The following is a 15,612-nucleotide window of genomic DNA, read 5'->3' as shown; positions in this document are numbered from 1 at the left end:
TTCCAGAATTATATAGTCTCAGTATGCTAATGAATGAGATATTTCCTTTAGGCCATGAGGAGGCCACAGTGGCCTTGTGGTTAGAGTGCTTAAAAGGACCCAGGCACCTCTCACCAATGTGGTCGCTGTGATTTAGGCCCAATTCAGGCTGGCTTCCTCTCCGGTTGTACGCGGGAAGGTTTGTCAGCAACCTGCAGATGGTAGTGGGTTTCTTCAACCATAATATTGGCTGCTGACGTATACCCTAATTCTCAACTTTTTCAACCACCACTGCAACCAATATTTTGAAACATTCTAAAAGAACTATGGGGTGTAGAGAAATAACCTGCACAATTTTATGAAGCTTGCATCTCAGTGACCCAAACAAATCATTTTTTGCTGCCATTTTCACAATAACTGCATAAATTCCACTTACAACAGTGATTTGGAGGTTGAAGATTTAGAGTGAGTGAAATATTCTTGATTATGGCATAAAAACAAAATTTAGTCCACATGTAAGAGCTTACCATAGCCAGATTCAAGGGTAAATCAGTTGTCACATGTGTGACTCCTTGTGCAGAAAACCAGGACCTTTGCACTATGATTTTGCATGATGTGTCCTTGAGTGTGACCTTAAACTCCAATATAACACAACTGTGAATATATCCAGAGTCCTATATATGCCATAGCTATCCGCATACATGGGTGACAACATCCAGTCTTCCTATTGGGGCTGCAACGTATGTTGATATGGCTAGTTACAATCACATCCCAGACAAATGGACATACTACATTTGTTCAACAGATGTTTTCCAGATCTGTTGCTTGTCTCAAAAAGTCAACCAACTGAGCGTTCCATTACATTACGTTCTGTTCGCTTGGGATTTAATATTTCGGCCAGAGGATGTGTCTCATGTTGTACCAATGCTGCCTAAATGAAATACCTGGCTGAACACACCATACATGATGTCCCACCCATTTACAGTTTCCATACTGACACCGGACCGTCCAATACCAATGAACCTATCCCTTAACGCTTAGCAACACACATTATATTGGTAGTACACATTATTGATTTACGTCTCAAGCCATTTATTGACTCAAGCTGGCCTGGATGAAGATATGTTGGTCCTACTGTACATGTATGATTCTGAACATAAATGATCGACATGTAACCAGTTTATGTGAACAGAGAGTAGAGAGTATCAAAGTCATTCTGACCACCACTGTTTAGAACAAAATAGAACAAAAATTGTCCTACGAAGGCATTGATATATAAACAAAAAAAAAAAAACTGGATGTAAGTATTATTTTAACTTCGGTATTTGATCAGGTATGAGCAGCTTGAAAGTACTGCTCATGAGATTTAAGTCTATATGAACTTTCTACACACTACAATAACATTCTTTACGAAACGCACATCTCACACCTGTGAAAGTTTACTGGGAGAGCGTCAATGCACACAATGACTTCTCCCCGAAAGTGGCCCATCTTTGGGCAAGGTACGAGTTACCCTGTCCCTCGATTGAGGTTTACTCGGAGTAAGACACTAAATGAATATCAGGCTGGAAGTGTCATACCTATTATTGATTATCCGTGTTCAGTTCTATGCATTTAGATTTACAACTTTTACTGTTTTTACTTGGAAGCCTCTTAAGGTACGATTAATATGTTTGGAATTTTCAGATGAAAGTGTTTACCACCCGCCCCCACGAGAACCTCTGTGAGACAAGCACCACCCACAATGCAGCACTTTCCATGTGAATCGGTCAAAATGGCTGCTAAATTCAGGATCGGAGATTTTGTGTGGTAAGAAATTCGACTTTCCATTCGTTTCTGTATTATCTGACTTCCGATTTTCTGAGGAATGTGAAAAAAATGACCCATGTCACTTATGTTTGCAGGGCGAAGATGAAAGGCTTCCCAGCTTGGCCAGGGAAGGTAAGTTCACATGTAGCGTCAGTTGTAAGAAGGCATTGTCTGGCCGCCGGCTGTAGGCTTTACGTGCAGATCTCCTGATTTTTAAGCCAGTATTCGACTATTCTGATGCCTCTTAACTGTGGAATGGTCATAACAAAGTAAATGACATTACTGCCGTAAAGTAACGTGTAAGTGTGTTGATGATGTCTCAGTTGTGCTTTACTTAGATTGTCGTGCACAGGAGTTCGAATGATTTTTAGGGCTATCATTTTCTTGTGCCGTTACATTTGCAGATTGTTTTCCATGTGGCATGTTATGATCTAGTAATATTTGATCTTATCTATTTACAATGACTTTAAGCAGCTGATTGTAACGCCATATGTTTTCTTCTCAGAAAAGATGCACATGTTTTGAACTTTTCATTTTTTGACATCATGATTTGAATATTATTTTTCCTTGATAATATAGGCCTAGGCCTAAACTCAGACAGACTGTTTCTTGTTTCTTTCAACAACTATTATGATAAGCCTGACAAAATGTTGAAGTTGTAGTCAGAAGTATTTAGTCATTAATAGTTTTTAACTGCTGACTATAAACCACTCCCATTGTCATCCTTTTTCATGTTTTGTCAAGTAATTATAGTGTTTATCTTCTTATTCACAGTTGTCATTTTGTCTGATAAGTGTTTTCAAAAATTTATGACAGCAACAACACCATTTACACTTTCAGACTTTCACTTTTGACTGAGTACTGTTCATGTATGCACACGAATTGCTTTCGTCGTACATTGCCTCAAGAGTTTGCGGAGAAACCTGTGACAAACATTATGGAAGTATTACGAGCTTGTGTTTCTTGAGAGATTGCTGTGTAGGCCACAAGCAGTGAAAATGAATGCGGATCGAAGCATGAATGGGGAAGAAGTGTCAGAAATTGTTGCTCAGCAAAGAATTGTTGAAAATGGAGTTGATACTAGACTCTGAAGTCAAGACATCTGTTCGGTAGACATGGATGGTAAATGCTTGATTGTACTAGAAACATGAGGATAAGGTGTGTAGTGTAATCAGGGGTGGAAATGTTTTTTTTAAACTGTCTGTGACAGAGACAGGTAGACTTTTTTTGTGCCTGTCGCCTCCAGGTATAAACCTGTCCCCATCAGTCTAATTTTCAGAAAGTCCATTCTGTGCTAGCGCTACCGCTATGGATCGCCAGTTTTGCATATTGCAAATATAATTTCAGTTTGGCCACCTGCACTAAGCATTATCAGTCTACCATGTTACAAGAATATTTGGTTTCAGTAGCATTTCTTTTTTTATTCAATATTCTGTCAAGACCACGACACCTGCCGACTTGATCGTCAGAATGAAACTTACTTGCTTGAGTTCAGTCTGTACTTGTGTGTGGTCTTAATGTTGTTCACTTTTGGGGGATAGGAGGAGGCTTGGACTATAAGTTTTAACTTCACATTTTATTATTTATTTATTTGACTGGTGTCTCGCGCTGTATTCAAGAAAATTTCATTAATATAACTGTGGCCAGCAACTCCAACAGACTAATGTAATGGTGAGAGACTCTAGAGTCATGTGCATGTGTGCTTTTGTCAAGCATTTGTTGATGCTGTTCGTTCTGTCATAGCTGTGGACTCGTGCAAAAAAGTTTTAGAGAAAGCATTTTTCCTAACGAAAATGGTTTCTTGCAGATCTGATTTTGCCCTTGTTGTGGTAAGCGAAGTGCGTTCTATAACGATGAAGGTACGCTTGGTCACGGAATTGGAAGTGCAAATATGATAGGTTCCTTGAGAAAGTCCTCGTCCACTAAATGACCTCCTAACAGGGTTGACTGGCTTGGGCTGAAAATGGCAAAGTCTAGACAACATTTCCATTGTGGCAACGTGAATTAAATATACGGATTTCACATACTTAGACATGCATGGATATTGACTTAAACACAATTGTAAACTTACTAAGTGAACTTTTTTGTGACCTGTCAACGAGAAAAATTGCCATCGGCAGGTAGACAGGCGTTACTTCGACCCCTGATTATGGATGTTTCTTGGAAAGACTTAATCATTGTAAAAATATTGCCTCTTGACTAGATCTACTGCATGCTAATAGGGGCATCACAATATCTGCTTGACTGGTTCTTTGTGTGTAATAGTCCTTCTTGGTATGTACATCACAACATTGTCAGTTATGTAGTTCTGGGAAAGCTCTTGGCATAAGAGTAGATTCTGAATGTAGAATGTGACAATGTGTCATGCAGGGAAAGGTATGGTTTTTGAATCCCTGGAAAAGCAGGTCAATTAGAAATGTTGCTTGAGAGAATGCAATAAATGAAATAAATCCGCACTTCACTCTGTTTTTTTTTTTATCTTTCTGTATTCAGGTTATTGAGCCAAAGCCCGAAGTGAAGAAACCTTCAAACAAGAAAGTTCATCAATTTGTGTTTTTCTATGGATCTGAAAACTAGTAAGTAGCACCAGTTTAGTTTACATTTGTAGTGCACGCAGATATTCTGGTAGCCTTAAAACTAAAACACCCTCCAACTGAGGTATTTAGCAACTGGTATAAGTGAAATATTCTTGAGTATGGTGATACACAGGGATCAATCAAATCAATCTTGAATGTATTGTGTACACTGCAGTTACATGTAAATACGATATTTTAGATATCCAGTTGCCAGCTACTTCAGATCTGGATATGAGTGATTCAAGTTGCTCATCTGTGACCTGCTCTCATAGTTTGTGGAGCCTTGGTGATTACAAGCAGGCATCTGTGCTCCGACATTCACTTTCATTGAAAACCACTTGTCTGCCATGTATTTGGAGTACATATTTATGCGTCGTACCTGTGAAAGTTTGTCAGTAACCCGCTAAATGTCAGAAGTTTACTCCAGTTTACTCTAGTCACTTCAGTTTACTCTAGTCACTCCAGTTTCCTCCAGCCATAATTCTGACTGCCCAGGTGTAGGTGTAAAATTCTTGTGTCAGACTGTGATCAGCAGTTTAATAAATAGTGTGGAAGATTGATCTACTTTGTCATCTCATCTCAGTGCCTGGATCCCAGAAGATAGCATGTGGAGTTATGTCAACAACAAGACCAAGTTCACACTGTCCTCTAGGATACCACGCGGGTTTAAAGAGGCAATAGAAGCCATCGAAGACATCATCAAGACCATGCCAGCTACGGTTTGTTGTTTTTTCTACTAATGTTTGCTTGTTTGTGTTCTCTCTGTTGTGGTGTCCAGGTAGAAATTGGGGAAACCAGATCTGTGATGAATCTGTATGTGTTTTATTTTTTCATATCCACTTTCACTCTAGATGCTTAGCATTGTTTTTAGTGTACAGGGACCTATACTGTACCAAACCATGCCTGAAAATCTCTGTATGCAGAAACTGCCATCGTGTAGGGCAACGACTTTCAGTTTGACATAGTGTTCATAGTGCTATAGAGCCATGTGCAGCCCTTTTTGGAAACATATCACCACCTCTCCAAGTAGAAAGTGCTGAAAATCACTGAGCTAAAGAAAGAAATACCCTTCAAAATACAGGCACATTTACAATGCACTGTTATCTCTACAGACCTGTCTGAAAGGCTGTCTTTCAAATTTACAAAACTGTATTTTTTCTTCACCTTACAAGTTGGTCAGTTTACCAATGCTTAATGTAGGATCTAAAAAAGGAGGAATATTTGAATATTTGTGATCCAGACTACACAGTAGAGGTGTGCTTTAAGATCAAAAATGTTATCACCAAGGCAGATGACGAAAATTGGACTCAAATAATTCTGTTAGCATTTAAAAATTTTAGCTCAGATGTTTACCCAGACAAAACCCCAAATTCAAAAGCTGTATATTTGTGTTATGTTAATGTAACTACCATAGCTTCTAGTAGTTCTGATAGTTACATGCATGTTGCGCTACACAAATATGGACACATTGTGATACCTGCCACTCAGCTCTGTCAGATGGCCCAAACTTGGCAGTAGGATTATCTCCTCAGCCATGACCTCATAGTGTATACCTTGCAACACTACCTATGATTATCTTTAATCCTGAAATCACCTTGTGAAACCGACCTCCATTCCCCATGTTGCCCTCAGGATGACTGACTTTGTTTCGCGTGGTGCTCAGCTGCAAGGTGGCAAAGCATACACAAGAGTAATCTCTCCTAAATTTAGGTTAAGACTGTCTTGTCTAATTTGACACTGATGACCAGATTATACTCTGTATTAGGAATCCATCAATAAACTGTGTACACTATTGAATATTTCAGCAGGTCTGTCATAATTTGCATGTGGCTCTAGCTGCATTTAGTGAAGCGGAACAATTTGATCACATTCAGAAGCAGTATGATGACTAGATGAGTGGTAGCATCTGTCACATGTGCAGTTACTCGCATAAGGAAACTGCTGTTAACAAGTGAAAATACATGTTTAGTGATGCTCATATCAGGAAACTACTAATAGAAAGAGAAACTGTAGTGATGAGGAAACTGAAACCTTGCTTAGTTGTGAAAATTGAGATTCGGCTGACGCATGTTAAAAGGGCTGGCTGTCATTCAAGCTGCTCATACATTATTAAATTTCAGTTATGTTACTCCTGAATGTCCTGCCAATTATTTAGGATATCAGCATAAAATAATATAAAATTATTAAAGAATTTATTTATTTGATTGGAGGTTTACGTCATACCCAAGAATATTTCACTTATATTGTATATGATCTTGGCTAGCATTTTCTCGAGAGGGAGTTGAGTCTAGGCGAAACCCACGACCATACACAGGCGGCTGTCAGACCTGAAATGATTACCAAAAGCAGTGTGATATGAACGAAAAAGTGCAAATGTCTACCTAGAAATAATTGGTGTTTGATGAAAAAGGAATTCCATCAACTCTGTAAAGATGAGGACTAAGGTGACGATTACAGCTCAGATTATGATATTTAAAGATGAAGCAGAAAGTTGAGAAGGATAGCAAGCGCTAATTTGGAAGAGCTGCAGCATCCTGCTAAAATCTATGTCTGGCAGCCTGGCTGAAGTTTATAGCCTGAGTTAAAAGTTGAGAGGTACAAAAATTTGTCTGACAGAGCGACAGAATTATCTGCTTGCCATGGCTAAAAATGGTCAGGATTAAATAGGTTTTCGTAGGTTTACAGAAGTTTTAGCATTAATTTGTAGCTTAAAGAATGGAAGAATAGCAGAGTAGGAAAGGAATATATGTCAGTTAATGAGTTATACCATTATGTTATGGTTAAGCTACAGATAGTGTGGACACTTTTTTTGTTTTTTTTTCTTTTTTGATGTAAGAGGTGACATTTCTGAATGGTAACAAAGCTAAAGCGAAGAAGTGAATTAGGGCAAATGACAGAATATTTTGTTTTTAAAAACCAAACAAAATGTGTCAGCATGTGAAACCATAGTTTTTAATGCTAATTTCACAATTGGGGCTGAGCAATGCATCTTGCTGGCTGATGATCTTTGTACATGTAAATAGTGAAGCCATATTAGTGTGAACTGTATACCTACTACCAGTCAGTCAGTTGTTTTGGCATTAGGCATTTACATTTGTCATCGCATGAGTTGGGCCATTCACAAGCACTTGCCTTTCGCTGCATGTGCCTTTCACAATCCTTCAGGCTCACCTCAGCCAATGTCCTCCCATGTCCAGAATTTGTTGTGCAGCTTTTACACATAGATTGTCACTCTTGATTGTGTGAGAAGCTAATGCTCTGGCTTGTAGTATGATTCAGTAACTATTTGTGATTTTACAGAATTATTATTATTTTTTTTTTTTTTTTTGCCAAAATTTATTGCGCTTGCATTTTTGTGGCAATGCTTGGTTCAGTGTATACATTTGTCTAACACCTAGTTTGTCTCTGGGACAATACTAAGAAAGGTTTGTTTTTTTTCAGCCAAGTTTGCTTTCGGTGTTCTATCAATACACCAGACTTTTGTGTTTTTCTAACATATTTTTGCTGGTTTTTTTTGTTCAGTCTAACAGTTTTGTTTTTTAAAATTCCAAACCAACTAACATTGGACTAACATTTAAATACTTGTTGACGTAAGCATCCAATTTCTGTAACTGACATGTCAAATAATTTCAGAAAACAAATTACCCTTGCAAACACGTATGTACACACACTAAACCTATTGTCGATATCGTAAGGTTTACTTGGGAGCTAAGGTTTTGTAGCCTGATTTGGCAATTATCTTGTCTATTTTGAGCTTAAAACAACTGTACTTTCACCACATTCCATTCCACCACATATCTACTTTGAGACTTTGCTATGATCTATCATCCAAGTGGATGTAGTGCATTTTGGCTTTTACCCCACACATCATATAGCAGCCATGGAATGGGCCAATGGTAATGGAGTACTAGTACTCAGAGTTCAAGCAGGCTTTCAGTTATTCAGCAGTTGATATCATCAGTCATGTTGGTGGTTCTGTGTCTGTGGTTGTACAAGCTTCCTGTGGTAACCATAATGCATGTGGAGTAGACAGAAATGCAGACTGTGGTTGTGGTTAGGATTTCCATATTTTAATGGGGTTTTTTTTCAAATGTGTTATGAGTTTCACATGCACAGTTCTTGTGGTAGATTTCAGTAGATACAGGTAGATTCTTTTAACGTCTAACCCATATCACTGAGGTACTCACTAAATCAGTCTACATTTAATTTCATAACACCATCCAACATCTATCTGTGCTATGATAAAGCTCATTCAGTCACATCTCTCTATCCTTAAGTCCTAGCATTTCTTAATCAGACTCTCAGTACCTATTGTTAACCTGTGGTGTGGCCGGTCAATCTCATATCTCGTAAACCCCATGGGTCTGTTTTTGCATTCTGGCTAAAACAAAGTGGGTTTCTAGTAGCTCTCTGTAACCTTTGAGTCTCCTTGTCAGCAGGTGTATGGTCATCCACCAACAAAACACCAGTAAATCCCACGTTACTGCCTTTTTCAGGTTCAGGCCCAGGCAATGGACTTGCCGTCTATTGACGAGGAACTCGCTCAGATTTTCCCTAATCGTCCTTCGGGTAACTCCCCTCATAGGGACTATTCACGTGAGCCTCTCACAGGCGTTCGTAAAAAGGTTGGTATCCGGCGTCAGGCTTTCAAGCCGACCTATGGCTGTAATACTACTAGTCTAGTCATAACATTTAAAGCTTGGCTGAAATGAGAAAAGGGTATGGTTTTGGACAGGACCACATGCACACGTGATAGTCTAGTCATAATGTCAAAGATTGGCTGAAAAATAAAAAAGGGTATCGTGCTGGCTAGGAGCACCAAACTACAGCTGCCAGTCTAGTAGTAACACTCAAAGGTTGGCTGAAATGAGAAAAGGGTCTCGTGTTGGCCAGAGCGCCGAACTGCAGCTGCTAGTCTAGTTGTAACACTCAAAGGTTGGCTGAAATTAGAAAAGGGTCTGGTGTTGGCCAGTGCGCCAAACTACAGCTGCCAGTCTAGTAGTAACACTCAAAGGTTGGCTGAAATTAGAAAAGGGTCTCATGTTGGCCAGGAGCACCAAACTGCAGCTGCTAGTCTAGTTGTAACAGTCAGAGGTTGGCTGAAAAGAGAAAAGGGTATCATGTTGGCCAGGAGCATCAAACTGCAGCTGCTAGTCTAGTTGTAACACTCAAAGGTTGGCTGAAAAGAGAAAAGGGTCTCATGTTGGCCAGGAGCACCAAACTGCAGCTGCTAGTCTTGTTGTAACAGTCAAAGGTTGGCTGACAAGAGAAAAGGGTATGGTATTGGCCAGCTACTAGTCTAGTTATAACATCCAAGGCTTATCTGAAATGAGAAACTGTTCTTGAACAGCATCATAAAATGACAGTACATGAAGGCATAACAAATTAAATCGACAGTCAATCGAATACATCACACATCACACATTGCATCTGATACAGCGACTGGGCACAACGTATTGCTTGTGCAATAGGGCATACGTGCACATTGCATCTGTGATAGGAAAAGCATGTGATCCTGGACAACATGTGGAAAAGGATCATTTTGAGAATGGCCAAGTAGTTTTAGTTTCAATCTTGTAGATATTGACAGAAATGATTCATCCCTGACAGCACCATCAAAACCCATGATGGATGTCTCTGACAGCAGATGGACGTTAACCCATAATTCCATCTGCATCATAACTGAACTATTTAGTTTGAATATTTCTGGAAACAAAGATCTGTTGTGGCTTGCCCAGCAATGGATAATTATTGTGGTCTTTAAAGCCCAGCTTCAGCAGAATTTGTTCATTTGAGCCAAGACTTGCATGTAAGGTTTTCTTGGATAAATTGAAATATGAAAATGCTGAAGCCAGTCGCGCTAACTCTTTTATTTGCTGCCTTCACTCTCCACGGCTGGGCTGGTTGTGAGCTTTTCCTCTACATTCTATAGCTGTCTTCTCATCCAGCAACTATTTTCATAAAGCTTTGTAAATGCATTTTGTATGTAACTTACCTCATAAATCCTTGTCACCATGCAGTGTAGACAATGGCTGTGAAAGTAAGTTACACCAAAAATGGATTGATGACACTTTCTGAAAGTTCAACTGTATTCTACCTGCTCCAGTTTGTATTAACCAGACGTATACAGCTATGTATGCTACATGTGTGTGTTAAGACTAGGCCATATACTGTTATTTGATAGATTTACATTATGTACATAATGTATAGTTGATGTTGTTCATTTATATGTATGTTCTAACATAGCTCATTAACAAATTAATTAGTTCCACTTGTTCTTTGAATAATAATAATAATAAACACCCTGACCTTTTAAAACATTGGGTCTAACCCCGTGGATGGCCACAGCCGTCATATAAATGAAATATTCTTAAGTACGGCATAAAACACCAATCAATTAAGTAAATCTAACCCCATGCAACATTTCATAGATTTCTCTTCACTAGTCTAATTCTAGAGACGTACAGACACTATTTGAAATGTTGGAATACCTGTCTTTAGTTAACGTTCTGGGAATGTTAACATTTCAGAATTGAAGTCATTTTTCCTTATCATGCTTTCAGTAGTTTCAGTGGTGCAAATGATTGTTCGTGAGAAAAACGATACTGGTAGTTTATTTGTGTCAGTTTTGGTATAAATAAAACTGGCTTAAACCATGAATCTACATGTACTACAAGTAATACAAGTATCACTTTTATAAAATGTGACGGCTTTGAGGCTAGCCAGAATTGTCGATAAAACCAGTCAGTAAGAGCGCAACAAAATTGCCTGCCATTTGTTTCGTAGCCCAAAACTGTCCTGAACATCTTTAGGAGTTTCATTGTGTGGCAGTTCTGTATAAGCCATTTAATAGTAATGATATTTGTTTAAGTACAAAAAGTTGAGAAATCAATATCAGGAGTAGTCAGAAAATTGACTTAGCTGTTACAGCTTACATAGTTATTTGGCTGATTTGCATGGTCTATTTGCTATGTACCAGTATTATTATTTTGTGTTGTTTTTCTGTGTGGTGTAGAATTCCAAGCCCAGCTTCCCTAAGACCAAGAAAGCCTTACTGGCTGTACAGAATGGAACAGATGTTAGTGAGTCTTCTTCATCAACCACATCATCTTCAGGCCGCCCTGCTTCCACCAGGGTCAGAAAGGTTACCCCAAAGGTGAGAACTCCCCTGGTCCCTCTCCTCAATAATAAATAGGCTGCCCCACTTCCACTGGGATCAGAAAGGTCACCTTCAGAGGTGAGAACTTCCCCTGTCCCTCTCCTCATCGTCAGACTGCCCCGCCTCCACTTGAGTCAGATAAGTCACCCCAGGTTGAAAATGCCTCCTGTCCCTCTCCTCATCATTAGGCTGCCCTGACTCCACTGGGGTCAGAAACGTCACCCCCAAAGGTGAACACTTCTTCTATCCCTCTCCTCAACGTCAGGCTGCAGCACCTCCACCAGGGTTAGAAACGTCACTCCAAAGGTGAGAACTACTTCCTCTCCTTATCATCAGGCTGCCCTGCCTCCAACAGAGTAAGAAAGTTCTCCCAAAGATGAGAACTCTCCTATTCCCTCTCTTCATCAGCAGACTACCTTTCTTCTGCGAGGGTTAGATAGGTAACCTCAAAAATGAAAACTTTCGTGTTTCCTCCCCTCATGATCGGGCCACCCCACCTACACCAGGGGGGGGAAAGGTCACCCCAAAGGTGAGAACTTCACTTTTTCTCCTCATGATTAGGCCACCCTGCCGCCATGAGGGTCAGATAGGTAACCTAAAAGGTGAGAACTTTCCTATTTCCTCCCCTTGTCATCAAGCTGTCCCACCTCCACCAGAGTCAGAAAGGTCACCTCTAAGGTGAGAACTCCCCCAGTCCCTCTCTTCCTCATCAGGCTGTCCCGCTTCCACCAGGGTCAGAAAGGTCACCCCAAAGGTGAAAAATCCCCCAGTCTCTCATCACCAGACTGCCCAACCTCCACGAGGGTCAGAAAGGTCACCCCAAAGGTGAAAAATCCCCCACTGTCTCTCATCACCAGACTGTCGAACCTCCACCAGGGTCAGAAAGATCACCCCAAACATGAGAACTTTCCCAGTCCCTCTCCTCATGGTCAGTCCTCTCCACCTCCACCAGGGTCAAAAAAGGTCACCCCAAAGGTGAGAAATCCTGCTGTCCCTCTCCTCATGATCAGGCCACCTTTGCCTCTACGAGGGTCAGATAGTTCACCCCAAAGGTGAGAACTCTCCTTCTCATTATCATCAGGCTCCCTGGCCTCCTCCAAGATCACTCCAAAGGTAAGAATTCTCCTAGTCCATCTCCTCACAGCCCCACTGCCTTGTTGTAGAGATGTAGTTGTGTTAAGGTGAATACGAGGTGGGTATGTGTTCATGTGTTCATGCATGTGTACATTGACCTTTGTGGTATGGTACTTTACTGATTTAATCTTTTTAACTTTCTGCATGGGCAGTTCTAAGTAAATCTTTTAATATCCTGAGTTAGAACAGTGTTTGAATTCTACTAAAGGTTTTAAATGTCACTTGTGTTCATTAGTCAGTGTTCTTGTCAATAAATGGAGAACAAATAGATTATATATTCAGTAACACTCTTTTCTCCATAGATAAGCATAGATTGTCTAACAGTGGCTTGTTCATACATTTTTTCTGTTGCATTAATGCTTAATCACCTGTCATACTTGCATGTGTCCCGAAACTCCATGGTTATATGTTTATTTTATGTGTTTCTTTGCTTGTTTTTTGGGGGGAGGTTTGCATAACACTTGTAAACAGGCTTTTATCATGTTTTAAGGTTTGGTTCTTATTTTTTATCATAACACCAACATAGATACAGTGTATGTAAGATTTTTCAGCTTGGTGTGTTTGGGAACTTCTGTATTAAAATCTAGTTTTACTTTCAATCCACAGGGCAAATCAGTTTCAAACTTTCTGTACATTTAACCATAGTCCTGTGCTCCATCCCTTGTCAAACATTGGGACACAACATCCAAGGAGTTGAAAACTGTAAATTCAACAGATTCAACTAATATTTATTATTTGTGCCCATGTCTTGGTAACCTCTTTGTGCAGGCCCAATTTTACCCTCTTCATTTTCAAAATACACAGCATCCAAGGAGGGGAATAAATTGTAAATTCAGCACACGTGGCGCATATTTATAACCTGAACGAAAAAAGTTGTGTGCATGTGTGTTTGATCTTCATGGCACTGTGCTCAAATTAACTTCTCTGAACAGTCACACATAATATTCAGTGAGGGAATTGCTATATACTAATAGCGAAAATAATTTCAAACTTTCTACAAAAAGCAACAGATCTGATGTCTAAGGTGGGGGACATTGCCAACTCGGCAGATTTGACACATTGTTTGAACACACATCTCCTCCAGTCAGATCACCGTATGGTTGAATTCTTCTGTTGGAACAATCTTTAGTTAGCACATAAGGAATTCTTCTGTTGGAACAATCCTTAGCACATAAGGAATTCTTCTGTTGGAACAATCCTTAGCTAGCACATAAGGAATTACTTGTTGCTCTTGACATTGTTACATATCAGGCATGAGATTTGTCCTCTTTTTGGAGGAATTCCTCTATTTATAAAGAAAAATGCATCAGAATTTAATTCAGAAATGTTAAAAATGACAAAATTATTGTTGTGCTGTATATCCTTTTTTTCGTCCTAGTGTCTGTCTCATCCCTGACATATGTATACCGAGGACACTGGTTTTAAAATGCGTTTCAGCCCTGGTGTAAAATTCTAAGAAAGTGTGACCGAAAAATGTTCATGGTACAGTTCAGTACGGTCCTTCAGATAACTTCATCTATTAAGTGTGGATGTCTTGAATTTCGTTTTCATGTGTTGAGCGAAGCTGTGGCTTGCCATCCATTGAACAAAATGATGTTCAGCTTAACACTGAATCAAAATGACATGTGAACCTACTATAAGTCAACAGAATGAGCATTGAACCGACTCTGAATCAACAAAATAATGTGAATCAACAAAGCAATGTGTCAGCCTTATAAACCTGAATAGTTTAATTTTCCTGACTTTACCCCTGTAAGGCTTAATCCGATTTTTGGGTTTATACTCCAATAAACAGAAAAAAATGAAGCCACTCCCATGCGGGACTACCTTTTCTAAGAAAACTGAAAAAGACGGAAGGCACGTCACGTAAAATGACAAATAGAACACTGACACGGACAGTCCTCATGAGTCAGTGGGGCGCATGCTGTGCAGAGCTGAGTGCGAATGACATTGCCAAAACAAGCCAGTTTGACGAAAATCACTTTCCAACTGATGTTTAAAGTCCTTAGATATTCAGTAAGATTTAGATAGTGAGATATTTTCCATATTTCACAAGCGGCATTGCAAAGTCACCTGTGTACACACTACTGTATAGCCCCAGCATGCAACAACAACAACAGTCCTTTTTTTCACAGGGCAAACGTCTTGTCACCTAGGAAATTCATCTCACAAAATAAATTCAACTCCTTCTACATCTTCTGTGCCTAAACTTCTCTTAGATTTCACTGTCTAAATGTTAAGTTATTCGCAGTTCTTTTTCCTCGTGGTTTTGTTCGCCAATGATGTTGCTTAGTAACGGTAAAACTTTGATCAACAATTTCACTGGCCCGAAAAATCTCATTCATAAAATGTGTATTTAAGAGCCTGTGGTGTTTCGTGCCTCAACACAGTCGACTAACATTTCTCACAGTTAGGAATGAAGTAAAACATAAGATGACATTTTTTTATGCCTTAAATTAAATTACAAGTATTGGCTGTACTATTTTTAGGTTTATTGGGGTATATCGAAGAAACTGCTGTGCAGGCTTTTGTATATATAAGCGTCAAGTCCGTCATTTCATATACCATTCATAGTCCGTAAAAGGCGTTCCAAGTCGATAATCGCAAGATCCATTTCCAAAACAACGTTTAACACTAACTCCCAAAGACAAAGGTATGTAAGAAATTATACAAATAAGAAATAAAGCCGGTAACACACGGGAGAAGCGGTCATCAGTTTTCAATGATGCCAGGCAGACAATGAATGAACCATTATGCAGATCCGTACAATTTGCACGGCAGATGTTTTGTTTATCCCCCAATAAACCTAAAAAATATTATGGTCAATCCTTAAAAAAGCAAGATCATGTGTGAGCCTACACCGAATGAGTGAAATGACCTGTGTACATAAACAGACTTTATCAAGTGATCTGTAAACAAACACTGAATAAACAGAATTATCTGTGAACCTATACT

The 15,612-nt window shown here is 39.4% G+C and overlaps 1 protein-coding gene across 1 annotated transcript in view; it reads left to right on the top strand.

Annotated features, from left to right (window-relative positions):
• Positions 1–1,719: 1,719 nt before the first annotated feature.
• The window catches only part of LOC135473488 (cytokine-like nuclear factor N-PAC), a 47,868-nt gene continuing 33,975 nt past the window's right edge, over positions 1,720–15,612 (top strand). Inside the window, exons 1-6 of the mRNA XM_064753338.1 lie at positions 1,720–1,788; positions 1,884–1,920; positions 4,282–4,364; positions 4,948–5,083; positions 8,861–8,989; positions 11,380–11,520. Coding sequence (XP_064609408.1) covers positions 1,724–1,788; positions 1,884–1,920; positions 4,282–4,364; positions 4,948–5,083; positions 8,861–8,989; positions 11,380–11,520 — 591 coding nt within the window. The 5' untranslated portion in view covers positions 1,720–1,723. The remainder of the gene's footprint in view (positions 1,789–1,883; positions 1,921–4,281; positions 4,365–4,947; positions 5,084–8,860; positions 8,990–11,379; positions 11,521–15,612) is intronic.

This window comes from Liolophura sinensis, chromosome 8 (genome assembly GCF_032854445.1).
Source record: "Liolophura sinensis isolate JHLJ2023 chromosome 8, CUHK_Ljap_v2, whole genome shotgun sequence".
Classification (NCBI taxonomy): Eukaryota; Metazoa; Mollusca; class Polyplacophora; order Chitonida; family Chitonidae; genus Liolophura; species Liolophura sinensis.
The sequence above is the reverse complement of the archived record's forward strand: the minus strand, read 5'-3'. Positions and strand labels throughout refer to the sequence as shown.